Genomic DNA, 23167 nt, shown 5'->3' on the forward strand with positions numbered 1-23167 from the left:
GTGCAGCACGTTTCTCAATGAGAATCCCTTTTGAGGTTCAGTATCTGCCCATGGACACTTCAGCATTTGGAATGGGTTAGACTGGGATCAAACCACCGACCTTCTGGTTAGAGGACAGCCGCTGCTGACCTGTCCTCTTGCACTTTTGAATGATTGCCGTATAGTTTTGTAAATTCTCTACAGTAAAAAAATGTGTGCTGTACCACTGTACATGTATAAGAGGCTTGTGAGAGCCAGTGTCGGCTGATTGGACACAGCCGTGCGCGTACTGAAGACAGAATGCTGCCCTCCCTTTGTTGTCATCACCTTAAGCTCCATAACATCCAGCAGCGCCTCCACCCAGAGGCTCTGGGACGAACAGGATGTCTAATTCTAGACCACTTCCTGTATGACATTCCTGACCCAAGTTGCCTTCCTGCCAGACTCACAGTGCCTCCTGCACTTCTCCCCGTTTTAGTATGTGAATAAACATAAACAAAGAGGCGAGAAGTGTCTTAAACCACTACATGGATTGATGTGTTAAAAATACTCTAACAGGGTTCCAGTGAAAAGTTAAATGAAATATAAAAGTGACATCACAAAATATTGACGAATAACAAGACATTACATTTTCATTCCAGCACTGGCACACAGAGCTACTGGCTGGCTTGGTCCCATTCATCCACTGAAACTGTTTTTGTTGCCTTTTAATTCCATTCATTTTATTGGTACCTTCCATTAAGTGCATATGAGAGTTGACATGAACAACATTTATAACAAAGTGACAGACTCATCAGTGGAAACACACGGAAAAGAACAGGACATCAGACATAACAGACCACATTCATTGTAGCAGCATCACTGCAGTCCCCCCCTTTTACCACGTCTCTTCATCTGGTATCTATGTATATAACACGAGTCTACACATGTACATATATACGGCTTTAAATGTGCAGTAACACAAATCATGTACTCAAGAATATGAGTGAACTCTTAAGGGCACTAAGTAGGAAGTACAACCCCAAGACACCAGTGACACTTTGTGCCGACAATAGGAAGAGATTGAGACTCGAGATCGAGTTATAAACAGTCAAATATTGATTGGTTCAGTGTAACAAAAACCCATATTACTTCAACTTAGAGCCCCTGATCAAAAACCTATTATTTCACCAGACAGGAATAGATAACTTGCCTAAATGACTAACAGAAGCTCCCATTCCAACACTGGCCCTCCTTCAATAGTTCCCTGTCATTCCAAATACATTCTCATCCTAAATCAGTTTAGTAGATTTAAAGAATTCCTTCTCCTTCAATATTCATTAGTGTCTAAATAAATGTGTCTATCATTCCAGTTCAAATGATACAAACATACAATATCACTTTCATCATTTCAAAAATATATAAGCTACAAGAGAGGTTTCATCTTAGCTACTCAAAGTGACAATATAACAGAGCCATTGAAGGCTAAAGCAGCTGATTGCCATAGAAAACAAGTAAAAACAAAACGTTACTTGCACAAAATCAAAGTAAAGAGAACTAAAAAGATTCAAATGGCAACTATAAATTGGCAAATAAAAGTGAAAACCAACAGTAAATGATTGGATTCAGATAAAAAGAAATAAACTGAAACTTAAACAGAAGAATCTCCAAAAAATAACTCAACGTGAGACGCATCACATGTTGCATGTTTGTTTTATGTGTAGAATATGCTGTTTGGTTTAATCAGTGAAACAGAGTCGAAGCTCATCTCCTGCTGCACTGACATTAAGAATCTACCAGCCCTTCGTGGATCCCAGACAGATACAACTTATTTAAACTGCATCTCGGCACATATCGATGTAGTTACAGTATGCTTTCCCTCAAGTTCCCACTGCTCGTGTTAGACTGCTGACTTTCTGTTTGGGTCGCTGATGCTCGGTTCCACGTGTGAATGTCCAAAAGAACTTGGTTGAGTTTCTCCATCCAGTCTGATCGCTCCTGTTTGGTGTCGGCTGAAAACCAACACCTGAGCAAGACAGAAGAACACCAGTGATCAGTTCATTTGCAATTACTGCAGGAATGTCTCCAGCCACAACCCAAATCTGATGTCACAGAAGGTCTTTCTGCCAAAAGTTAAACACCCACTGTGACATCACTGCTGCCACAAGAGGAGCAGACTTCAAGCTTACTGTGTGGTAACTATACATAAACAGGCTTTGATGATAAAGTCTAAATGGGCCAAAATGATGAAAAGGGTCATCTAGGTCGAGGATTAACACACGGTAGGTAAATTGATCGCCATCCGAGAACACCACAAAAATTCTGCTTCACAAACTCCCAAAGTTCTTCTTTTATTCAGACTTACTTGGCCACTGCCTCCTGTCTGTCCTCCTGCTGCTGATGTGGGATGTTGCTCACCAGCTCGAAGGTGAAAGGTCGAGCACACGAGTCCCTCTTGACAGGCCTGACGCACTGACTGGGAGAGCTGGACAGAGAGATGCTGCCCTCTGCCTGCTGAGAGGTGAACCCACAAGACTGAATCAAACCTGCTCAAAGTGACTTGGTGAGTTTGTCTGCACATTTAGTGTGTTGGTGTATTCATACCTTGGTTTCTCTGTCATTGGGATGGTTCCAGGAGTGCATGCTGTATCCCTCCAGGACAAAATATCTGCGATGCCACACCCCAAATCCACTGACCAACTCAAACATTGTCTGGGAACAGAACCAGGAAAACATCAGTGAGACTGCAAAATGTGACATGGTATAATCAAAGGTTCTTAAATTGAACTGTCTATTTTGGGCCACTTAAGGTTTTTTTTAGATTTCGAAGAATTTTAAAATATGAGAATACATTTGTAATATTTGAAAAAGTCATAATATTCATAATATTACGAAAATGAAGTCATCATTTTTGGAGAGTAAAGTTGCAAATAAAGGAAAATATAGTTGTACATTTATGAGCATAAAGTTGTGATATTAAAAGACTTAAATCTTGTAATATAACATTACTCTTGAAATCAACCATTTAAGTAAAGAGAAACTATTTCCCAAAGGAGTTTAACGTAAATCTCACTCTATTTGCTTTATATATCAACATTAAAATACACAATGTGTGACACTGATCGAGACAGCAGGGTCACACTGCAAGCTTTAGTGCTCAATTCTGATTTTTTTTTGTAGCCATTCACATTACTTTTTGACCTGACCCGCATGTTTAAAACAACAAGATGTAATACGTAGCATGTTGTTTTCACTGGGTGTCTCCTGCCCACCCCTTTCCTATACAAAATTATGAGAAATGTCTATAGAGTGATGAAAAAGTTTCAGATACAGGTTCAAACTGAGGTCACATTTCAAAAACTCTGCACTGTATCTGATTTAGAACAACATATGAAAGTAACGCCAATCTGATAAAAACCACAACAAGTCAGATTCCATGTGATTTGAGTCATTAAACAATAAGATCTGGGTCCCATAGAAAAAACGAAATCAGATTCTGGCCACTTGAGCTCGCTGTGTGAACGTAGTCAGAGAATACAGAAAATAAAAAAACCTCACTGACCAGGAAGCCTTGGTGCTGCACATTGGAGTGACTCTGGCTGTCCAGTCTAAGGTAGATGTTGCCCTCTAGAGGAGAGAGAAAGGGCACCTACAGGCCGGGAGAGAAGAGGGAGGAGAAATGGTAGGATGCGGAAAAGATACAAACAGGAAACAGTATCTTGAAGAATTTCACTCCAGCATGCTCTTCTCCTCATTCAGTTTGTAAAGACAAACAACCTGAGATGCAACAGTCACAAAGTGATCAGACATGGTCACAACCTCTCTCATTTGTAAGAGGTTTCATTTATAACTGGTCGATTCTGAGTGTGTATGAATATTTCCACAAATACGTTTTAACTAGGACCACACACGCATAGGTTGAACTCAAAGAAGGAAATGCAACCATGAATGCAATAAAGACTGAGGCAGTGGAGCTGAGTGGAAAGTGAGAGGTGAATGGGTGACAGTGTTGAGAAAAGAGTGAAACCTTTTCCTGAAATTCATCTCCCAGCAGTCTCCTGATTTTGCCTTCAAGTTTCATCTGAGTGGAAGAAGCAAGACAGAGAGAGGGGAGGGAGACAGACACGTTACATCACCAGTGAGCCCACCCATGTGCACAAGTTCTAAGAGAATAATAAAGGAAGTAAAGGGGTAGGTGTACTGGGTAGTGGCGCCCAGATGGTTGTTTGTTCAAAAATAAAAAGAAGATAGGAGCAAAGCTTGGTGACAGTGATTTTGTGACATGTGCCATGCTTTGAAATGATTCTATTAACAACCTTCACATACATGTACATGTCTCTACTTACAAAACATATCCACCAAAGTTTAGCACACCAATCTGACAAACATCGGACCTTATGTGGACATGATCTGTTTTAATTGATCGCTGGAGATCAGCATTTAAAATGATTAGACTGACAAACAATCCTGCTTTTCCCCGAACATCCCTTACTACTTAGTTCAGACACAATCTTTGGCTGCAGTGTGACAGAGTGAGCAGCTCTTCCCAGACATTTACCTTATCCAGAGGGAACTTGCTGTGTCCCAGCGAGGCCAAGGTGATCTTATGGGAGCCCACGAGACAAAAGTTACTGGAGCGACGAGCGTTGAGAGCAGGCACAGCAGCAGCTGAAGGACAAGAATGAAAGCTCAAAGGAATAAAGAAATATGCCTGACCATTACGACCAGTTTAACCAGGCTTTTTCAGTACATTAAATTCTCAAAGCTTTATTTAAACATTTACTAGCTACCATTCTAGAGTTAATGGATTCAGAGAAAAGGGGAAATTGACACAACTCACATGTCAGAGTGTTACTGGATCTCTGTTGAAAAAATAAATGAAAATGTTTAGTTGCAACACTTCCAGGACAAGTAAAAAAACAAACAAACAGCATAAAACATACCTGAATATGTAAGTATGAAATAAAGACACTGTACTCACTGTGATGGTGTTCAAAAGCTTTCTCGGTGTAACCTAGGTATATAAAGACACAATAAGGGAGTTAGACTTTAATAAATGCACATCTAGTTGTTTGTAAGAAATGTATGTAATTACCCGTGACTTGGTGGTGGTCCGGTCCACACTGCAGTTACTACCTGAAGTGTGGGACTAGATGGCATGAAAACAGAAAACATAATAAATAAGTGCATCACATCGATCAAACTGTGCAGTGAATTTATAACTTTCTATGCCCTCAGTGTTTTGCATTTAAATAAACAAGGATTTTTTATTTATTTATTTTTTTTACACATGAAAGATCTTATGGTGTTTTGTACCTTTACTCTGTTTTAGACCTCTCTCTCACAGACACAGGTCTGTCAGTCATAGTCAGAGGCCAATCAGAAAAAGATTTCCTAGTGTTTGTACTGTCCTCTGGAAACAGGCAGAGCTCGCCATAACACCTTAGTTTCTGCTTTAGCCGTGCAAATGTTGTTTGACTGACACTGGGTCCGTCTGTGAAACTGCCATTCAGGGTGTGCATGAGAATTGGCAGAATGTTTATCTCACCAGACTATAGACTTCTACATCAATCTCGAAGGATGAGCGAATGTCCTTCCTGAAATATTAAGCAAAGGACAAAATGAGATTTAATCGACATTACAGATTTCTACTGAAGTAATCATATTAATTTAACCATTAAACTCTCTACGGACAAGACAAGGTCAATATGAATTGTTTGTTGTTCACATGTGACCATTATAATTCTGATTCATTCTGGTCAACTGCAGCTTACAGAGTGACAGAGGTGGGGAAGGAGATGGTGTCTCCATTCTGAGCGTCAGCAGCTGTGGCCAGCGGGGTAGCGATGATGTTGCAGGGTCCGTAGCGGATCAGGATGAAAAAGTAGTGACTTGGTCTACCTGAACATGTACAAAAACAATCCTTTTAAAGGGGATGTCAATCATTGCTTGTGTTAATCATGTTTTTAGTGAAGACATAAAGCTGTATGGGTGACCGTACCATACACAATGTCTTTTTGCTGTTTACCTGAGCGGTTTTGGGAGGAGCAGACAAATTCAAACTTAAGAGGCAGCTGGATGTTTGTGATGCTGACGGTGCCTCTACAGGGCTGCTGGGAAACATATTCCTTGTCCTCCCCTGCTGCCACTCCAGTCTCTGAGTTCCTCTCCTCCCTCAGTCTAGACACTTCCGCCAGCAGGGCAGAGCGTTTCTCACCTGAAATGCATGTTGTCTCCATGATGTTCTTATGTTTCAAGTACATGGGTACAAAATCTCATTAGTTTGTTTTTTGCAGATTAAAACACAGAAGCTGCAGTGATGGATTAGAACAACAGTTACTGTAGGTCTAAGAATATTAAAGTATTTGAAGCAATGATATTACTGTTTCAGATTAGTTGAAAATTATGTTATAACTATTACTAATTGAGATTTTAGATTTCAGTCTGTATACAGGAGCTCTTGGGCTGTTGGTTATTGTTGGCTTCTTTAAGCTGCTCTCCAGTTTTGCTGTTCAGCTCAGCTGGATAAACTAGGTTCACATTCTCTTCTACACAGTCTAACATTTTATAGAAAATAAGGACAAAACCTCATCAACGGACAAGTTTCTTTTCTTTCTTTTTTTTTTACCACAAGAATAAGGCTACAGAGAAATAATAAAACATGATCTTACTATGAGATTATTAAGTAGGTGCTTTCCAATTATTTATCTAGATTTTGGTGAGGTGGCGTATTCAGTTTCATAACGACCTCAAAATGTTTATACTTCTCATAATACATGTAGATCTTCATCTTACAGTTTTGCTCTGTTACTGCATTGTATGACTGTGTGCATTTGCATCATGCGTGGTCGTGGTACTATTCATAAAGTTGTTACTTAGATGCAGTCAAACCTCAGTTTAGATGCAGTTGTGCACGTAACCACAGATATCATACAATGCAGCTCTCTCTCTAACACTTCAGAACTTGTCTTTCACTCTCAGTCATTGTATTTGTCACTTGGAATCTGTTGTGCATGAGAAACCTTCGTGCATCCACACTACTCCATAGATTGAATGAATTATGCTGACTAAATATTTGTGATATCTACACTAGTTGTTCCAGAATCTTAATTAAGAGATTATTGAATATATTCTAAAAGAATGAACAAAACAAACACAGCCATGTGGTCTACTTACAAGACACCAGCAGTAGTTTTTCAGCTTCAGCCTCCTCCAGCGAGCCTCGTCCATGCTCCTCATCAGTACAGCAGCTCAGAGCCTGCAGGGTCTGGCTGATCACAGTCTGAAGTTTCCCTGCTTCCTCATTAAGAGCCTGGTTACACACAGAACAACAAGTGGTATCATGGGTAAAGGAACATTTGTATGAGATTTAATTCAATCAAACAGAAGTCAAGTTTCAGCAGTACAGTCTACATTTTCAGTTGTCGGTTTTTTGTAATGGGAAGGTTAGTAACTCTGATTAGTAACTGGTATAACATGAGAATTTGTCTTCTTCCATCAATCACATCAATAACCAAGTACTGTGTTACACACCGTGATTCTCTCCTTGGTGTTGACAGAATGTTGAGGCTGTGACTTCTCTGGAGCTCGTCTCTGAACCCCGGGAGTGACACTCTGAATGGGGGGCAGCTTGTTCTGCCTTTGTGTACGGTAGGCATCAATACTGTCAATCACAGAAACAACCAATCAGATTACAGTTGAGCATGTTACAGGATAATATATATATACACTCATATTTTGGATTATTAGTGAAAGATAGTACAGTATCTGATCCTACTTGGGAAGCAAATTCACTGGGCATGTTATTTCTTAGACTGCCCCAGTGGTGGGGAGACAATTGATGACAAGTTTGGAGCTGTAGTATTTTTTTCTATGTAAAGAACTAAAACAATCATTGTTAAATTATTCTAGTTGGTAAGGTTTTATTTATTAAGTAATTTTGTGAGATTTTACACTATATTTGTATATTTAGGTTAAGTATATCTTAAACTGTTAACACTTAACATATTAAATCTAAACTGTCTTTGCAATAAAAAAAAAGTTGTTGTTATCATCTGTTATGAGCTCTTTTAAAGAAAAAAGTATTGGTTCTGGCAGAGTTTAGGCATCAGAACAGTTTGAAAACTATCAATTTAGCACCAGCATCAGAAAAGGCCAGAACGATACTCAACCACATTTGGTTTATTCCAAATAGAGATGAGGCTTTGACCTGTACCTGTACAGAGGAACAGACTCAACCGCAGGGGAGAGGGTCTCCTCTGGAGTCAGGAGCAGAGAGGGAGGATTGGATTCCTGGCTTGTTGCCAGCCGCTGTTGATAGAATATTAAACATTAATAAACAGTATTTGTCCTGCTTCTGAATCTATTAACTTAGTAGTAGCAGTAACAAGTCTTCTTACCAGAGGGGTAACCCAAGCCTCCACCGACTTGCTGAGAGGAGAGAGGATGCCACTGGGAGGAAAAGTGAGCAACTCATCTCCATTGTTCTCATCACACTCTTCTTTGGCCTCTCCCTCTTCTTTACTTTTCTCCTTCTCAGACTCTGTGTCCATTTTATCTTTGTCTCCAGAGCAAACACCAATGCCACTATCACCATAGTCAGGATCTTCATCATTTCCTCTCTCTTGCTCCATCCTTCCAGCATATTCCAACACCTCTTCGAACATCTGATCGATAATTTCGTTGGTGTTGGTCTCATCATGAGAGCTCAGCTCAGCATCTAAAGAAACGAAACAAACAAAAATGGAGCAAATCACTTTTAGAGGCAAATAAGGATTACAGTTCCTGTAAAAAGGAGATGGGCTGGTGACTTTGCAAAACCACGTTATTCAAACAAACATCACCTTCGACCCAGTGTGTGCAGTTTACCAGTGGTGAAGGACCTTAGTGTCACCAACATGCTCCACCCCTCTGAAGTGTCCTCACAAGCCCAGTGCTCACACATACATCTTCGACTGGTCTTACCTGACATGCTCATCTCTGCTCTGGACTCCTCAGAGGTCCTGGCCTCAGACAATGATGAGTCATTGATAAGCTCAGGCTCCAGGATAAATGTGACTTTCTTTAAGCTCTCTCCTCCCACTGATTTGTGAGTTTCTTCTGGCAGCCCATCTATAACACCCTGTCTTTCATCGACTGATTCTTGCTTATTTTCTTCTTTCAGACTATATTCTGACACCTTGACCTCTGTTAAACTCAGGACTGCATCATCAGCGACATCTACAGTCTGGACATGGGCCCTTGTTTTTGACTGTGCTGCATCTTCAGTGTTTCTCGGAAGCTCTGTATACACTGTCTGTATTTCTTTCTGAGCTACATCTGCAAAAGGAGATGATGTAATTTGTTCCCCTCTGCTATTTAGGCCAGACTCTAGATCCATATGTTCTTCCTTTATATCGATTGTTAGGACGTCTTTTGACTGTTGACATATATCTTCCTCTTGAGTACATCCCTCTATGTCTTTCTGGTCTTGTGTCGTGGTAGAAATACTAGTATCTCCACTGGCTGCTCCCTCTTTACATTCTTCTTTGAACTCCATGTTCACATGTTCTCTGTTTAAAGAACACTGGTCCATCACAGAGTCCTCTTCTAGTCTAGATTTATCATCTTCCTGCAATTCAGAGGAATTGGCCATCTCAACAGAGACATCAACCAAATAACAGTCACTGTCCTGGATGTCAGAGGGATCACTGTGATCTGCAACACTGCCTCCTTCCTCCTCCTCCAATCCTGATAATTGCAGTTTCTCCTCAGCGGACAAATCTCCCTGCAGCTCTTCAGATATGACAGACCCTTCCTCTTTGCACACCTCGTGCTGAGGATATCTCCACAACCGACACTCCTCGTCTGTTGAGAGCTCAATCTCCTCGTCATTACATAAAGAATCACCATCCATCTTTTCATCTTCTTCCAATAAAAAACTCTCTTTCTTGCTCTGTTCAGTTGCTTTGGAACCCTTGCCGGTTTTGTCATTGTTTGGTTCTTGTGGACTAGTTGATTCCAGCAGCCTCTCTTCGTCACATGACACTTGGGGATCCTCACTGAAACATGTTTTGGAGAAACTCTGATCCTCACTAAAAGACAGCTTCAATACGGTCTCTGATTCTTTTGCCTCAAGCTGCTCTTCATTTCCAACTGAAGCCTTGTGGTCTTTCTCTTTCATGACTTCTTCACTGTGATGAGTGTTTTCCTTCCCCTCAATTTGCAGCTGCCCTTCGCTAGAGCGAAGACCTGTTGTTGAAAGATTAGTCTCACATCTTAAAACTAAGTGTCAATGCAGGAAAGTTAACATAAGTTAGAGCAGGTAACAAGTATGGATTTTAAGTCAAATGATACTTTAAATCTGCAGAGTAAAATATTGAATCTTTTGGGAAAACACAATCACTCTACTTAAGAAAGGAAAGACATCTGTCATGATAACAAATGTAAGAACGTGCAAGAAGTCTTGTTCTTAAGTTCTGCATACAAGTGATATAGGAGACCGTGTCGCATTTTCTCATACTTTGAGTTTTCTTACAGACACAACAAGACCTGTCGTAAGAGTCACGAGAAATAAATACGCTGTAATTCGAATCAAGTTTTTCCATTAATGGATCGTATTTTTCATCACTTTGAATTAGGGCTGGGGCCGATCACATTAATACATTAATTTGCTCCGCCTAGTCAAAGCATGGATTAGCAAGCTAAATGGGAAGAAAAAAAAATCGCCCACAATCAATAGGTCACCAACAGACGGGCCACGGTCCGGAACTGGACACAGCGACATTCTATACAACCCAGACCTATTATTAGATTTTGACAGAGCGTTTCTATTTCAACCTGCGCTATTTTTCTGCATATTTACAGTAATAAATCCTGTCAGCACATGGTACAGTTTACTTCTCTCACCGAACAAGACAGAGTGAGGGCAAAGACAAGAGTTAAAGTTGTTTAGTTTTTAATATTTGTTGGGATTGTGTATATGTGAAATGTAGTGAAGAGCTTTTGAGAAAGGCATCTTACAATGAATGGGTTAATTTTAAAAGAAAAAAGGATGTAGTTTGAGTTTCCCCTTTTCTTCTTTCTTTCAATTTTGTTTTTAAATGCAAACCCTATTTCATTTGAAACCAGAAAAGAAAACCTATTTAATGATCAGTGTACCCTCCAGTTCAGTGTGAAAATTAATAATAAACTTTGTTGAAATACTATTGAATTGTACGTTATTTTAGTTTTAGACTTCATACAGACATTGATACAACTACTCAGCTACTTCAAAATACATGGCACTGAATCATAACACGTTAGACATTTCCGAAGATTAATCGAAAAATGTATTGTTAGATTAATAAAAGAAAAGTCAATCAATATAGACCTTGGACAGCAATTCAGGACATTCATACTTTACCTGCGTTAAGTCTGTGCACGCAAAAGAAGTTATACATTTCATTATGAATAGTCTGTTGGGGAAAACATGGTGCCAAAGGTCTTACCTGTTGTGTTTACAGACAGATTCTCTGCAGCTGATGTAGGTTCACTGAAGCTGCCATCTTTCTTCTGAGCTTCACCCTCATCCTGCTGAGAGAAACAATAGTGGGACAATAAGAGGTAGCTCAGTTTTAAGTAGATCATTGCATATAAATAAGTTGACAACAGAACAGAACGTACAAATGTTTGGTCAGCATCAAATGAAACTATTCACTACAAGTTAGAAGATAACAACCCACTTCAATAAAACCACACCACAGACTATCTAAAAGGTGAACTCCTTTTCCTCTGAAGACTGGGGCCGAGATTACCAAGTGTATTGGCTCAAAGTATTTCCCATGTGCACCAAGTGACCAGACAGTAATCACTGACTCACATCCCTGGGCTGCATGGGAGGCCAATGAACTCTCCTTCCAGATCTAGGGACCCAGGAGGAGGGAGATGAGGGGCCAGGAGTGCTCCTTCCCTGCTAATATTTACACAAGCAGGTGTGTAAAAAATCACTCAAAGTGTAAAAGAGACTAAAACATAAGTGAAACAATAGTTGTATCCACAAAAACAACATATTGAGTTTTCAATCATTTGGTCAGTTCGGACATGTGCTGGGCAAAGAGGAAGAATCCCTGATCCTTGAACCTAATACACTAATGACTGAGAGAAAATGCTGAGTTTATTATTGTCAATCGATGTATATTAAGATAATATTAACCACATTAACTTTAACATATCGGTAAATTCTGAGAGATTAGACAAATATCTCCAGAGTCAGCGATACACCACCTCACATCTCATGTGAAAGCAGATGTAAACTAAATGCAGAGTGGCTAATGTTAATAGAACACAAGCATAAGAGTAAATGAGTCTGGATGTCTGCTGGAGTCAACCTTATTCTTTTTAGAATCTACTACATTTTTGGAAATTCAGGTTTTATACCAAACGTACGAACAATGAGGATTTTAGTTAAACATCAGCAAAGTGCTCATCCAAATGAGTTTAACATCCTGGAAAGAAGCAGCAACAATAACAAATCTTGCACAAAGTGTCAATCAGAGAGTGACCAGAAAAAAAATCTAATAAAAAAAGCCCTCACAACCAAAGAGAACCGCCCTGCCTCTTCGACCTCAAATCCTCATCTTATAATGTTCAGGTTGTCAGGTCTGGGGCAGAAAGATTGATTTTATTATGTAATTTTGTGAGCTTGTGATGGGGGAAATGGTGTTAGGAAAATGTTTGGAACTCCTTTGCACACAAAGCACGTACCCAACGTACCTCATGCCCGTGTGGTTCGTCAGTTTCGTGATTTTCTTGCCAGTGATTTTGTAGCTTCATCATATTTAAAGCAGGTCCAAATGTCAACTTGGTTTGTAGCTGTCATTATTTGATCTCAAGAAGCCATAATGTTAAAGTTTAACACTGGGCACAGTCCAGTGCTGATGTCAGTATAATTATGTTGCACTACTGGTAGGAAGGAATCACCAGCAAGATAAATTGATAGGAAAAGAAATTGGACATTTAGATCAAGTTCTTGTTATTTAGGACAAATCACTGGAAATATAGCAAGGTTTAGGTAAAGTTTTTGTTTTTTAAACTGTGTTAGTCTTTTTGACAATGATATTTCATGTTGATATAGTCACAGTGTCAGTGCTGTCTCATCTTGTCTTAATCATGGAATAAAACGTCAGATACAAAGATTTATTTTTCCGTATACAAAATAAACTCACCTGAGCCAATGAGGGATCCGAGCTGCTTCTCTTTAGCCAGGCGTTCTCACTGATTGGTTGGAAATGTAGCTGGCTTAATTCCTGATCCCGTTCCTGAACCAAGAAACAACATCAGACACAACCTCTTTAGATGAGAAAAATTATCATGATGAAAACTATTTCATCAAATAAAATTTAAGTTCACTTACACATTTAAGTATAAGAACTTAAGAGCTACAAATGTGTAAAACACTGTTTTCTAGCTATTACTGATTTTAGTCATAAGGCAGGTCAACCAACCTGGCGAATACGAGAGGCCTGCTTGGAGCTGGGTGTCGTCGTGCCCTGGAGTTTCTGATGGATGTCAGATACTAAGTTAGATCGGGTTCGAGAGCACAGGCTCGCAGGGCTCGGTGTGAGGCCAGTCTGGAGGACTGGGACTTTAAATCGTTCCATTCGCTGACTGAACTCTCCCTCACCTGGAGGGACAAAAAAAAGGTAGATATGAATTCAAAAAACTTAAAATAGTTCACGAATGTTGGTGTTTTTACCCAGTCTGAGTTTGCACATATGTCAAATGACACCGTTTTTGTGTGTGTGCGAATGTGCGTGTTGGTTTGGCTCAGCACGAGAGAAAGACAGCGCAGAGTCAGTTAATTTTGAATTATGAATGAATGCATGCAGCTATGAAGAAAGATTTAACTAATATAATCTAAGTATCAACCATGATGTGATTATCTGTGTTGATATTGTGGCGTCATTTAAAAAAAACGTAATTTAAACTGTAGCGGGTCGGAGACGTCCGCTGAGTGTGTGTCTCTCTGTGTCAGAGAGAGAGAGGGGGGAGTGTGTGTGTGCACACGCCCATGCACACATATGTGAGTCCACAATATGATATCAGCCTTATCTTATGATATATCTGGGAAAAGCTTGCAACACTACTTCAACTACCAGTAAAATACTCCTAGAGTCACTCGCACCACTCCACCTAAACAACTCACATTGTACCAACTTCCATCTATTGCATTACCCATTATGCATGTGTTCATATGCATTCTTACCAAGGAGATGCTCTCTGAAGCCCTTGTCATGGACGATGGCTGCTGGGCTGTCAGCCCCAGGATCCGAGAGGCACCTCTGGGACATTGGAGATCCTTCATTGAAAAAACAAAAACACATACTACTGTTATAACCTACTGCCCTAACAGCTTCACACAGTTTACTCAACAGCTTGACAAGAGTTCTTGTCTTATATGTAGATAATCTGGAAGACTGGAAGCAATCAGAAATCGCAAAATGTTTTTTTTCTACAGGCTTTGTGAAGCAGAACATTAAATTGAAATAAAACTATTTTACAACAACCAACTCAACATAATGCTGAGAATTGACACTTCATAGTAGTATTTATGACTTTATTTCAAATTAAATGTGCTGAAGCCATGACCTTGCACTTTGACAACTAATTGACAAAAATGGGACTCAATTAACAAGAATGGGATAAACGGACAACTTGAATACATAATGTCTCTGGCCACTGTTGTCCCTGGTGCAGAGGCATTCAAAAGCTGGGTGAACAATATAGAAAAGGCAGGATTACCCTCTCTTCTCTGGGTGAGCTGGTGGACCCGGGACTGCACTGAGGGAACCATCGGTGTATCTGGCTTCATCCCAAGCTCAGCTAGTCGTCCAGAGCTGGATGGTTTAGGGCTTCGGTTCTCTTGACCTGCTACGTCCAGACGCCGCCGCTTCTGGCCATCATTCACCTCTGACACATAGGAGACAACAATGGAGACAAACAAATGATATACAAGTTATAAATATAAATCAAGGTGTGAAAGTTGCAATTCTTGTTAATATGGGCACAAACAAACCTGGAGGTGAGAAGACATTGTCTTCAGAATCTGACAGTGGGGTTCTCTGTCTCTTCATGCTTGCGTTGTTTTCCTCGCCAGTTTCCATACTGAGCTGCAATCAGAGACATCACACACTGGAGACGTTTTTCTGATCAAGATGCCTGCTCTCACTGCCTTCAATGCTGACACCTGTTTACCAACACCACCCTGAGAGGTGCAACCTCTATGGTTCGATCCTCCTGTACTCTGTTGTATGTTGTACTGTTACTGTAATCTGACACAATGATTTCCTTCGGGATTAATAGTCTGTTTTATTGCATCGTGTTAGGATGAGAATGTTTACCAGTGAAGGTCATGGACATAGCTACCATGTTTCAGTTTGCATACGTTACAACTGTTTGATTAAAACGACTGAAGCGAGCTCGGACGTGTTTACCATGCAGGCGGGTTACAGCGTTTCGTCTGTGGCCCAGATTTATGAAACGCGACAACGCCCCACACTTTCTGCTCGGCTCATTCCAACATGACTCGGTTTCTTAGCTAGCCGAGCTAGCAGCATGTCAGCTGAATACGTAGCGTCACCTGAGAAACGCTGCCAACACATCCAAACCGCCAGGTTAGCCAAACTCGACTGCGCTGACAACCCGACAGCCACGTTAGCCACATTAGCTACACGTAAGAGTCAACGGCGCTCGTCTCGAGTTCACTTATCCTGACAACACGTTAGCCTAGCTTTGAGAAGGGCGAGCTAATATTAGCAGGAGCAAACTGAAGCGCGGTACATTAGCAGCGTGCAGCATGAAGAGCTCGGCGTGTCGTGTTACCTGAGGAGGTGAGGGGAGTTCAGACCAGGAGCAGAGGAGTCTTCTTCTTCTGACCGCAGACATAAACACACAGAGACCTCCTGCCTCCTCCTCCTCTAACTTTGAATTTCAGCGGGTCTTCTGACGTGGGCGGGGCGGGTCACAGCCCATGGTCACAGCCAGTAAGACACTCTCCGGCAGCGCTGATCCGGGACCGGTCCACACCTTCAAATACAGGCTACGGCCCACAGCCAACTGCTGGGGTCAGCTTACACACGGGCTGATCCCAGGTCTGTGGTGCGACGGGCTCAAAAGGAGGCCGTTTTACCCTAATAAACAGAGTAAACACGCAAATGAGGATTCCGCTCCTTCACATACGGTAATCTACCATCACGTTAGACTTGTTCAGCTTTGACCACTTAACTGTACGAATCACTGTTGTGGTGCGTGTCACATAGATTGAACGTGTATAATAAGAAATAATAAGACATATTAAGATGTTACACTTTGAATGGAGTCTACTTTACACCTGACTGGTTTGTTTGTGCGCTGTTCCTAATGTCTGCTCCTGCTGCAAACTAATGACCTGAACCTTTCACACCGTTCAGACCTAATATAAATATAAAACCTGTATTGACACTTTTCTATGTTTTATATTTGTTTTCTATATAAGCCATTATTGGGTTCTAAGATAAGATAAGATAGACCTTATTCATCCCACACTGGGGAAATGTTTGGCATTGCAGCAGCAGACAGGCATTAAGATAGAGAAAATAAAAGTATGGAAATAAAATAAAAAAGAAAATAAGAATAAAAATATATACATATATATATATATAGATAGATATAAAGAAAAATGTAAACACTATGCTAAGATACCAAAATTCTCAGTGATTATTGCACATGGGAAGTGGAAAATATACATTGGATGTAACAATTCAAAAAGTATTGCGCACACACCTAAAGATTGAATATAAATATTGCACATGATATATATATATATATATATATATATATATATATATGTATGTATATGTAGGAGGTAGATTCAGAAAAATGAGAGGAATGATTATGACACTGTTTTTACGTGTTTGTTGAAAAGTCTTATGGCTGTTGGGATACCTCACTACACTACAACACTTTACTTGTACTGCTATGTGCACACAAGTAGGTGGAACAACATAGATGCAATACTCACCAAAATCAATACAGTCCAATTCCAGTTTTGTCATTCTCATCGGCCCCATTCATACCTGGTAACGTGGCTAAACTGGAATTACAGGCCCACTTGCATTGACTGCATTGACTTTGGTGCAAAGTGTCTTTGTAGCTTTCCACTATAAGTTACAAATAGTATTCATATGTTTATTTATCTTTGTTCAGCCTTAATGTCCTTGTGTCTATGTATCGTCTTGAATGTTTACATTTATTCTATATGTAAGTACACTGAGGGCCCAGAGATACTTATAAATAACCAAAACCCCAACAAATGGGATTTGAGATTGTTAATATGAGACATACAATCAGACAGTAGTGCACTGTAACATCTCTCTGTCTCAGTTCTAAGAATTGACTGGACTCTGAGACAGAACACAGAGACAGACAACAGAAGTCTTAAAGTTTTTGTTTACAACTTGCAACAAGGTTTGAATGGGTCAATTCAGGAGGCAGGAATAGGTGAGGGTTCCAACGGTAGAGGTTCTAAGAATCAAGGTCTCAAACAAAGCAGACAGGCATCCAAACAATTTGAATCCAAACAGACATGGGACAGGCCGAGCGTGGCAGGTGTTTAAGGAGGGCGGGTTATTCTGTGCACAGGTACAATAGGTGTTACAGAGTGACAAGATTCAAAGTGCAAGACAGAGGAGCCTTAGTGTGTCTATCAGCATGGGTGTGTCATTTGGGATGAACCGGTCTTGACAACTTGACTGTGGAGTGAGACTCAGGTGTGCAGGAGAACAGGAACTGTGGAAAACACACACACACACACAGCGACACACACATACACAAACATTGGCAAGAGAAGGACAGACCGCGCTGCAGGGACACGGAAAAACGTCAGTAAAACATGAGGAAACAGGGAAGGAGGATACATTTCCAGCTCTCTCCCTTTGCATTCAGTGCAGTAGAGCTGTTTTTGTTGTCTAAATGGTTTATATCTGACATCAGAAATAAGGCTCAGCATAGTTAGGGGTTCCAAATGTGCACAATGACAGTGAAATGTTCAGCTTTTGTCAGGTTTAGTATTTGCAAAGCGCCAGTCTTGGCCTACAAGGCCACATTGTTCACTCATCCACTGTTGTGTGATTTTCTGTCTCCTGGGTTTATTTTGTGATGCAATATACATCACTATTTTATTTTATTCAATTTCTTATATATTGTTGTTTTTTATATTGTTGTTTTATGTACATAAGTAGTGCACCAATGACACCAAGGCAATTTCCTGTATGTGCAAACATACCTGGCAAATAAAAGAATTCTGATTCTGATTCTGACTATACCTCTTTTAAACCAAAATGAGTGGCTATAAAAGTGTTTTTTTTAAAATGTGATTAAACCTGCTGAAGAAGGCCGGACCCTTCTCATTGCCTGTAGGAGTTTGTTTTGATGTTTCTTCATCGGTGTCCTCTTCCATGGAGGAATTCTCCCTCCTCATCGGATCTGTGGACAACAGCTACATCTGCGGAGTGAAGCTGAGAGCTTGGAAGGGTTCATGTTGAGACTCCGAAGATCAAACATTGTGCAATTGAACACATGGGAAGTAATTGATTGAGACACGTGGAATGAAGCTTGAATTTTCTGCAAATGTATAATGTGTCATTTCCTGATCTCATGATAAACTAGAAATCTAGTTTACACTGGCGGAGGCAGAAACCAATTCCTGCCACTGACAGATTTTGTGGCTGGTGATTTCCCGCAGCTATCTGATGGAAGATCGTTTTTACTTACAAAACTTTGAACTTTTACTTTTTTTAATTTCAAAACATTTAATGAAACCACTAACAGTTGTCGGATAAAATAATTTGATATCATGTATTTAAATCTATACGTTTTTGGTGGATCAGCCCACCTCCATACTGTTCAAACAGCATACAGTACGGTCTGTTCCCAAGGAGCACTGGCATCTCAGTCTAGTTCTTGTTGCTTGTACAAAATCCACTCATCCACTTCGGCTTTCAGGGGTTTTCTGATGCTGTTTTATTTAGTGGCTGAAACCACAGCTGGATTAACCTGCTATGTGAGAGCAGGAACATTCCACTCTCTTTGAATTTTGCAAAGTATTTCAGAACTTTCCGAAAACACCTGGCACTTGCTGTAAATCAGCTCTGGAATTATTTCAGTACATGCATTGATCTAGTGGAATAACTTTAAAGTACCACAACAACTATAGATAATGAAGGCACCTCTCATAATCAGGGCCCTAGGATCAAGTAATTAAGCAGGACCTCTTTAAAGGCCCTCGGCATGTCATCTGATATTGTTCTCTCCCATGTGCATTTTTCCAAACTTATTTTCAATCAACTGAAACAGTTGCTTACTTTGCCAGTTTGGTAATTAATCCTGTTCTGGACCGTAGAATGTTACATTACCAAATGTTTTGAGGTAATATGCAATATACAATACATCTGTGTCTGTGACAAAGGAAGTGCATTTGTATTCATCCAGTAAAGTAGAATAGAATAGAATAGAATGCCTTTAATGTCATCACACAATGAAGCATGGCAAAATTACAGCAGCTACCACTGAAAGGTGCATTTAGTAAAAAAAAAAGAAATAAAATATAACAATAAAATAAGCATGTTTAAAGGACGTTAAAAACTATACAAAATAATGCAAAGAGAGGAGCAAGGGGAGGTAGTTGTTGTTGATTGTAGTGCAAAGTAGGTAGTTATGAGGTTACAAAGTTACAGAGTTACACAGTAGGTGGTTACAGTTGGATGCACAAGAAAATGTTAGGATAAGAAAATATTGTGCATGTGATCATTCTGTGTGAACTCTATATCTGCCCCTGGAAATGTTATTAATTTGTTAAGCAAAATGCTGGTGTCTACTCTACATATTTGTTTGTGCTTTGTTGAAGACAACTAAAAGTGTATGAGCGTCCTCTGACGGAATAGAAACCCAGATGAAAAGATAACGCAATTGTTCCCCATGTGGTATGAGAGATGATAATCTCTACAGCAAACCGTCTCCATTTACCATAAACTCACGTGACACATGTGGGAGGGGAATTAAGTCTATATTGTGTGTACGGAATGATCGTAATGGAAAATGCAGACATCAGAATTACAAATTGATCTAAATTGGACACAGAACCAAGAGTCTATCAGAGCAAAGACGAAGAGAGACAGAGATCATCATCATCATCATGAAGACTCTCTCCTTCACTCTGGGGCTGCTGCTACTCACTGCCTGCTGCTGCAACGCCATGCGTAAGTGATCTGTTTGTTGCTCATCCACTTCAGAGTCCTGCTCAGAGACATGTTTGTACTGACTTCATCCGTTTACTTTTCTGACAGCTAAAGCAGTGGGTATCAACTCGGCACCTCTGACCTGCTGCTTCACATTTTACTCACGCAGTTTACCATCAAAACTTGTGTTCAGCATAACTGAGACCGACAGCTCCTGTCCGAAGAAGGCATTCATGTAAGTCTGCCCGTCAGTCTCTTGCTGATGATGAGATGAATAGAAAAATGGATATCCTATTACATCTAAACAAGGTGGATCAAATCAATTGTTCCTTTTTTCTGTTTTGCAGAGTCCAAACAGCCAAAGGGAAACAGATCTGCTACAGCCGGACTTCCAAATGGGCTGAGGGTATCTTCAATCAAACTGAGGGTAGTGGTGCAAAGCAGCATTAGAGATGCATTATTGTCTAAAACTATAATATAGACAGATCCATGTCTAGCTTTGCAGATCTAAATGGATCTCATGATTGCTTTTTTATTGCTGTAAGAGACTGTATCGGCAGCCAAAGTTTTTTCTGAGGACAGTCTGAATTGAACCAGGGTTACTGCATCTCAGGTTTTATAATTTTGGCCCTTGAAACAAATGATCAGATGTGGATTAGTCATTGAATGGAGCTAAAGCACTGTTTGCATTAACATGAGAATTAATGTGTGTGAATATTTTAAAATCAGTGTGGGTTAAGATTAAAGAGATACTGAACACCAAGTTTGTTTTTGAGATTCATTTGAACACTGTTCTATGTGATGTTAGATCAAATTCATTAAATGCTGGTTTTATCATTTATTCTTATGTTAGTCCTGTCTGTCCCTTGAGGGGAATAAGGCATCAACAATCTCCCTCCACCTTGTCTCACCCTGGCTTATGTGTCGGGCCTCTCAACATGTCGGACCCATGTCTTACAACTGGGCTGTAACAGTTTGCTGCGATGGGTTTTGGGCCGACCTTGTTTGCATTATCCAGGTGGTGTCCATGTTAAGGCGATCTTCGGTATGACCTTTGTTCTCAGGCCGTACTAATTTTGACTTATTATTTATAATCAGATTTATAAAAACATTCTAGATGTATGGGTTGAACATGGCTCGTAACGCCGGTGTTTCAAACCATCGTGACCTTTCAAGGCCAATGCTTGAGTAGAGTCAAGCATCTGTCCATCATGACATTTACATATTAAAAACAATTTTCACTTTCAATGACTTGATATTTTTAACCAACTTCTGCCCTGATTCATTTTCAGTATTTCAAACCTTTAAATGCCAGTTTGAAAAAAGGTCATTAGACAGTTTTTTAAGTAACCACCCCCTGAAATAAATGTTTTCAAAAAAATGAAATATTTGCCATATACTACATGGTAATGAAATTATTTTGGAGGGTTAACACAGCCTGGCATATGTCATTGATTAGCAACAACACCAACTTGTACGCATTATCTTTGATAACATTTAAAAAACACTACCCTCTCTGCACCTTCGAGCCCTAAAACTGCTGTAATACACTATAAATATTAATATTTGTTTCACTTTAAATAATTGTATTTTATTAAACTACACCAGTCCTCATCATAAATACGAAATATTCATTTAATCATTTAAAATCCCTATTTGTTTCCCCTAAAAACACCCACAGTTTTAATATATATAAAAATGTCACTGCTAAGCAACAAAATTCATGTTTTTGCATAATTTGCACTAAATGGTAGGGATAAATATTCCCCTCACTGGAAACTGCTATAAAAATAAAATATTCTAATATTTCTTTTCACATATAATAATTTTTACAATTTTTATTCCACCAACTTCAGTCTTCTATTCAAAGACACTAAATATTAAATTAATTGTTTTGTACTTTAATTCTTTAGAACAAAACGTTGTTTACATAATATTCTATATATATATACTATATCTTTCATATGAAAAACAAAGAAAAAGGGGGGAAATCTATGTACATTGTATTTTTGAGATTATCACAGCCTTGGATATGTCAATACACACACACACACACACACACACACATATATACAGTATATTAGTAAGCTGTACCTCAAATAAAGAAATTCACAGCAAAATAGAGGTGTCAGTAATTATACTGCAATGAGTGTACATGTAGAGGTGCACGTCATGTTTTTAGTCAGATCCAAGCACTTTATCTGTGATTTTAACTTGTATTTTTGTTTGGGCTTACCAGGACGTGAGATTGCAATTTTGTTTCCACTGTGTGTTGTGCATGTGGTGGTTATGACAATAAAAACTCCTTGAATCCTTGAACACATCCAGAATTATCAAAAAATAACCTCAACCTTATCATAGAAGAAAATAACAAAGTAAAATATGCAAATAATAAACATAACATTAAAATCAGTCCCCTAAATATATCTGATATTACACAATGTCAAAGAGTACCATACCCTTCCACCAAGTTTTGTGCAGATCTGATGAGTTTTTTTTTTTGTGCCATTCTGCTGACAACCAACCCACCAACAAACAAACAAACAGACAAAGGTGAAAACATGAGCGGCGGAGGTGATAAAATGCGGCCTCCATCTTGAAGCTGTGAGCCTGTGGTGGTTTTCTGGTTAAGTCATGCTGCTGCTGGCTGATAAACACAATCTCAAGTGAAGGTGGAAAGCTCATGAGATTAGAGAAGTGACTCAGCAACATAGATTAGTATCTATCTTTCAGACTTCACCTAAAGGGTAAAGAAATGACAGAAATCTGAGATCATCTTTCATTGTCCTGTGGAGAAAGACGAGAGCAAGATGAGACAATGGAAAAACTGTTGATGTTTCTGTTTGTAAAAAATATGTTCCGTATGAGAGTGGTTCCACTAATGCAGAAATTCATATGATATGGAAACCAATCATTTTTAAAAGTGTAGTTTTTTAATCACACCTTATATGATATGATATTCCATAGAATGAGCATTG

At 39.6% G+C, this 23167-nt stretch overlaps 2 protein-coding genes across 14 annotated transcripts; one reads left to right on the plus strand and one right to left on the minus strand.

Moving 5' to 3' along the window:
• Positions 1 to 673: 673 nt before the first annotated feature.
• Positions 674 to 15983, minus strand: anln2 (anillin, actin binding protein 2). Of its 13 annotated transcripts, none has more exons than XM_020079342.2 (25): positions 15799 to 15982; positions 14993 to 15086; positions 14719 to 14886; positions 14183 to 14275; positions 13422 to 13600; positions 13143 to 13235; positions 11798 to 11887; positions 11427 to 11508; positions 8923 to 10188; positions 8358 to 8677; positions 8174 to 8268; positions 7492 to 7621; positions 7135 to 7270; positions 5987 to 6175; positions 5733 to 5859; positions 5507 to 5555; positions 5054 to 5107; positions 4940 to 4972; positions 4799 to 4820; positions 4517 to 4626; positions 3986 to 4039; positions 3521 to 3607; positions 2563 to 2670; positions 2324 to 2472; positions 674 to 1984 (listed from the first exon to the last, which is right to left on the minus strand). In XM_020079342.2, the coding sequence occupies exons 1-25, from the start codon at positions 15859 to 15861 to the stop codon at positions 1822 to 1824; spliced, it is 3954 nt and encodes a 1317-aa protein (XP_019934901.2). In that variant the 5' UTR covers positions 15862 to 15982; the 3' UTR covers positions 674 to 1821. The 13 variants fall into 13 exon arrangements, with proteins under 13 accessions (XP_019934901.2, XP_019934899.2, XP_019934898.2 ...); XM_020079340.2 differs by having other exon boundaries at positions 11427 to 11511; XM_020079339.2 differs by having other exon boundaries at positions 11798 to 11890.
• Positions 15984 to 19975: 3992 nt separating this feature from the next.
• Positions 19976 to 20952, plus strand: LOC138410870 (C-C motif chemokine 4-like). Its single transcript, XM_069528859.1, has 3 exons — positions 19976 to 20210; positions 20298 to 20424; positions 20537 to 20952. Exons 1-3 carry the CDS (start codon positions 20147 to 20149, stop codon positions 20637 to 20639), a joined length of 294 nt encoding a protein of 97 aa, XP_069384960.1. The 5' UTR covers positions 19976 to 20146; the 3' UTR covers positions 20640 to 20952.
• Positions 20953 to 23167: the final 2215 nt, after the last annotated feature.

Source organism: Paralichthys olivaceus, chromosome 7 (assembly GCF_024713975.1).
Source record: "Paralichthys olivaceus isolate ysfri-2021 chromosome 7, ASM2471397v2, whole genome shotgun sequence".
Classification (NCBI taxonomy): Eukaryota; Metazoa; Chordata; class Actinopteri; order Pleuronectiformes; family Paralichthyidae; genus Paralichthys; species Paralichthys olivaceus.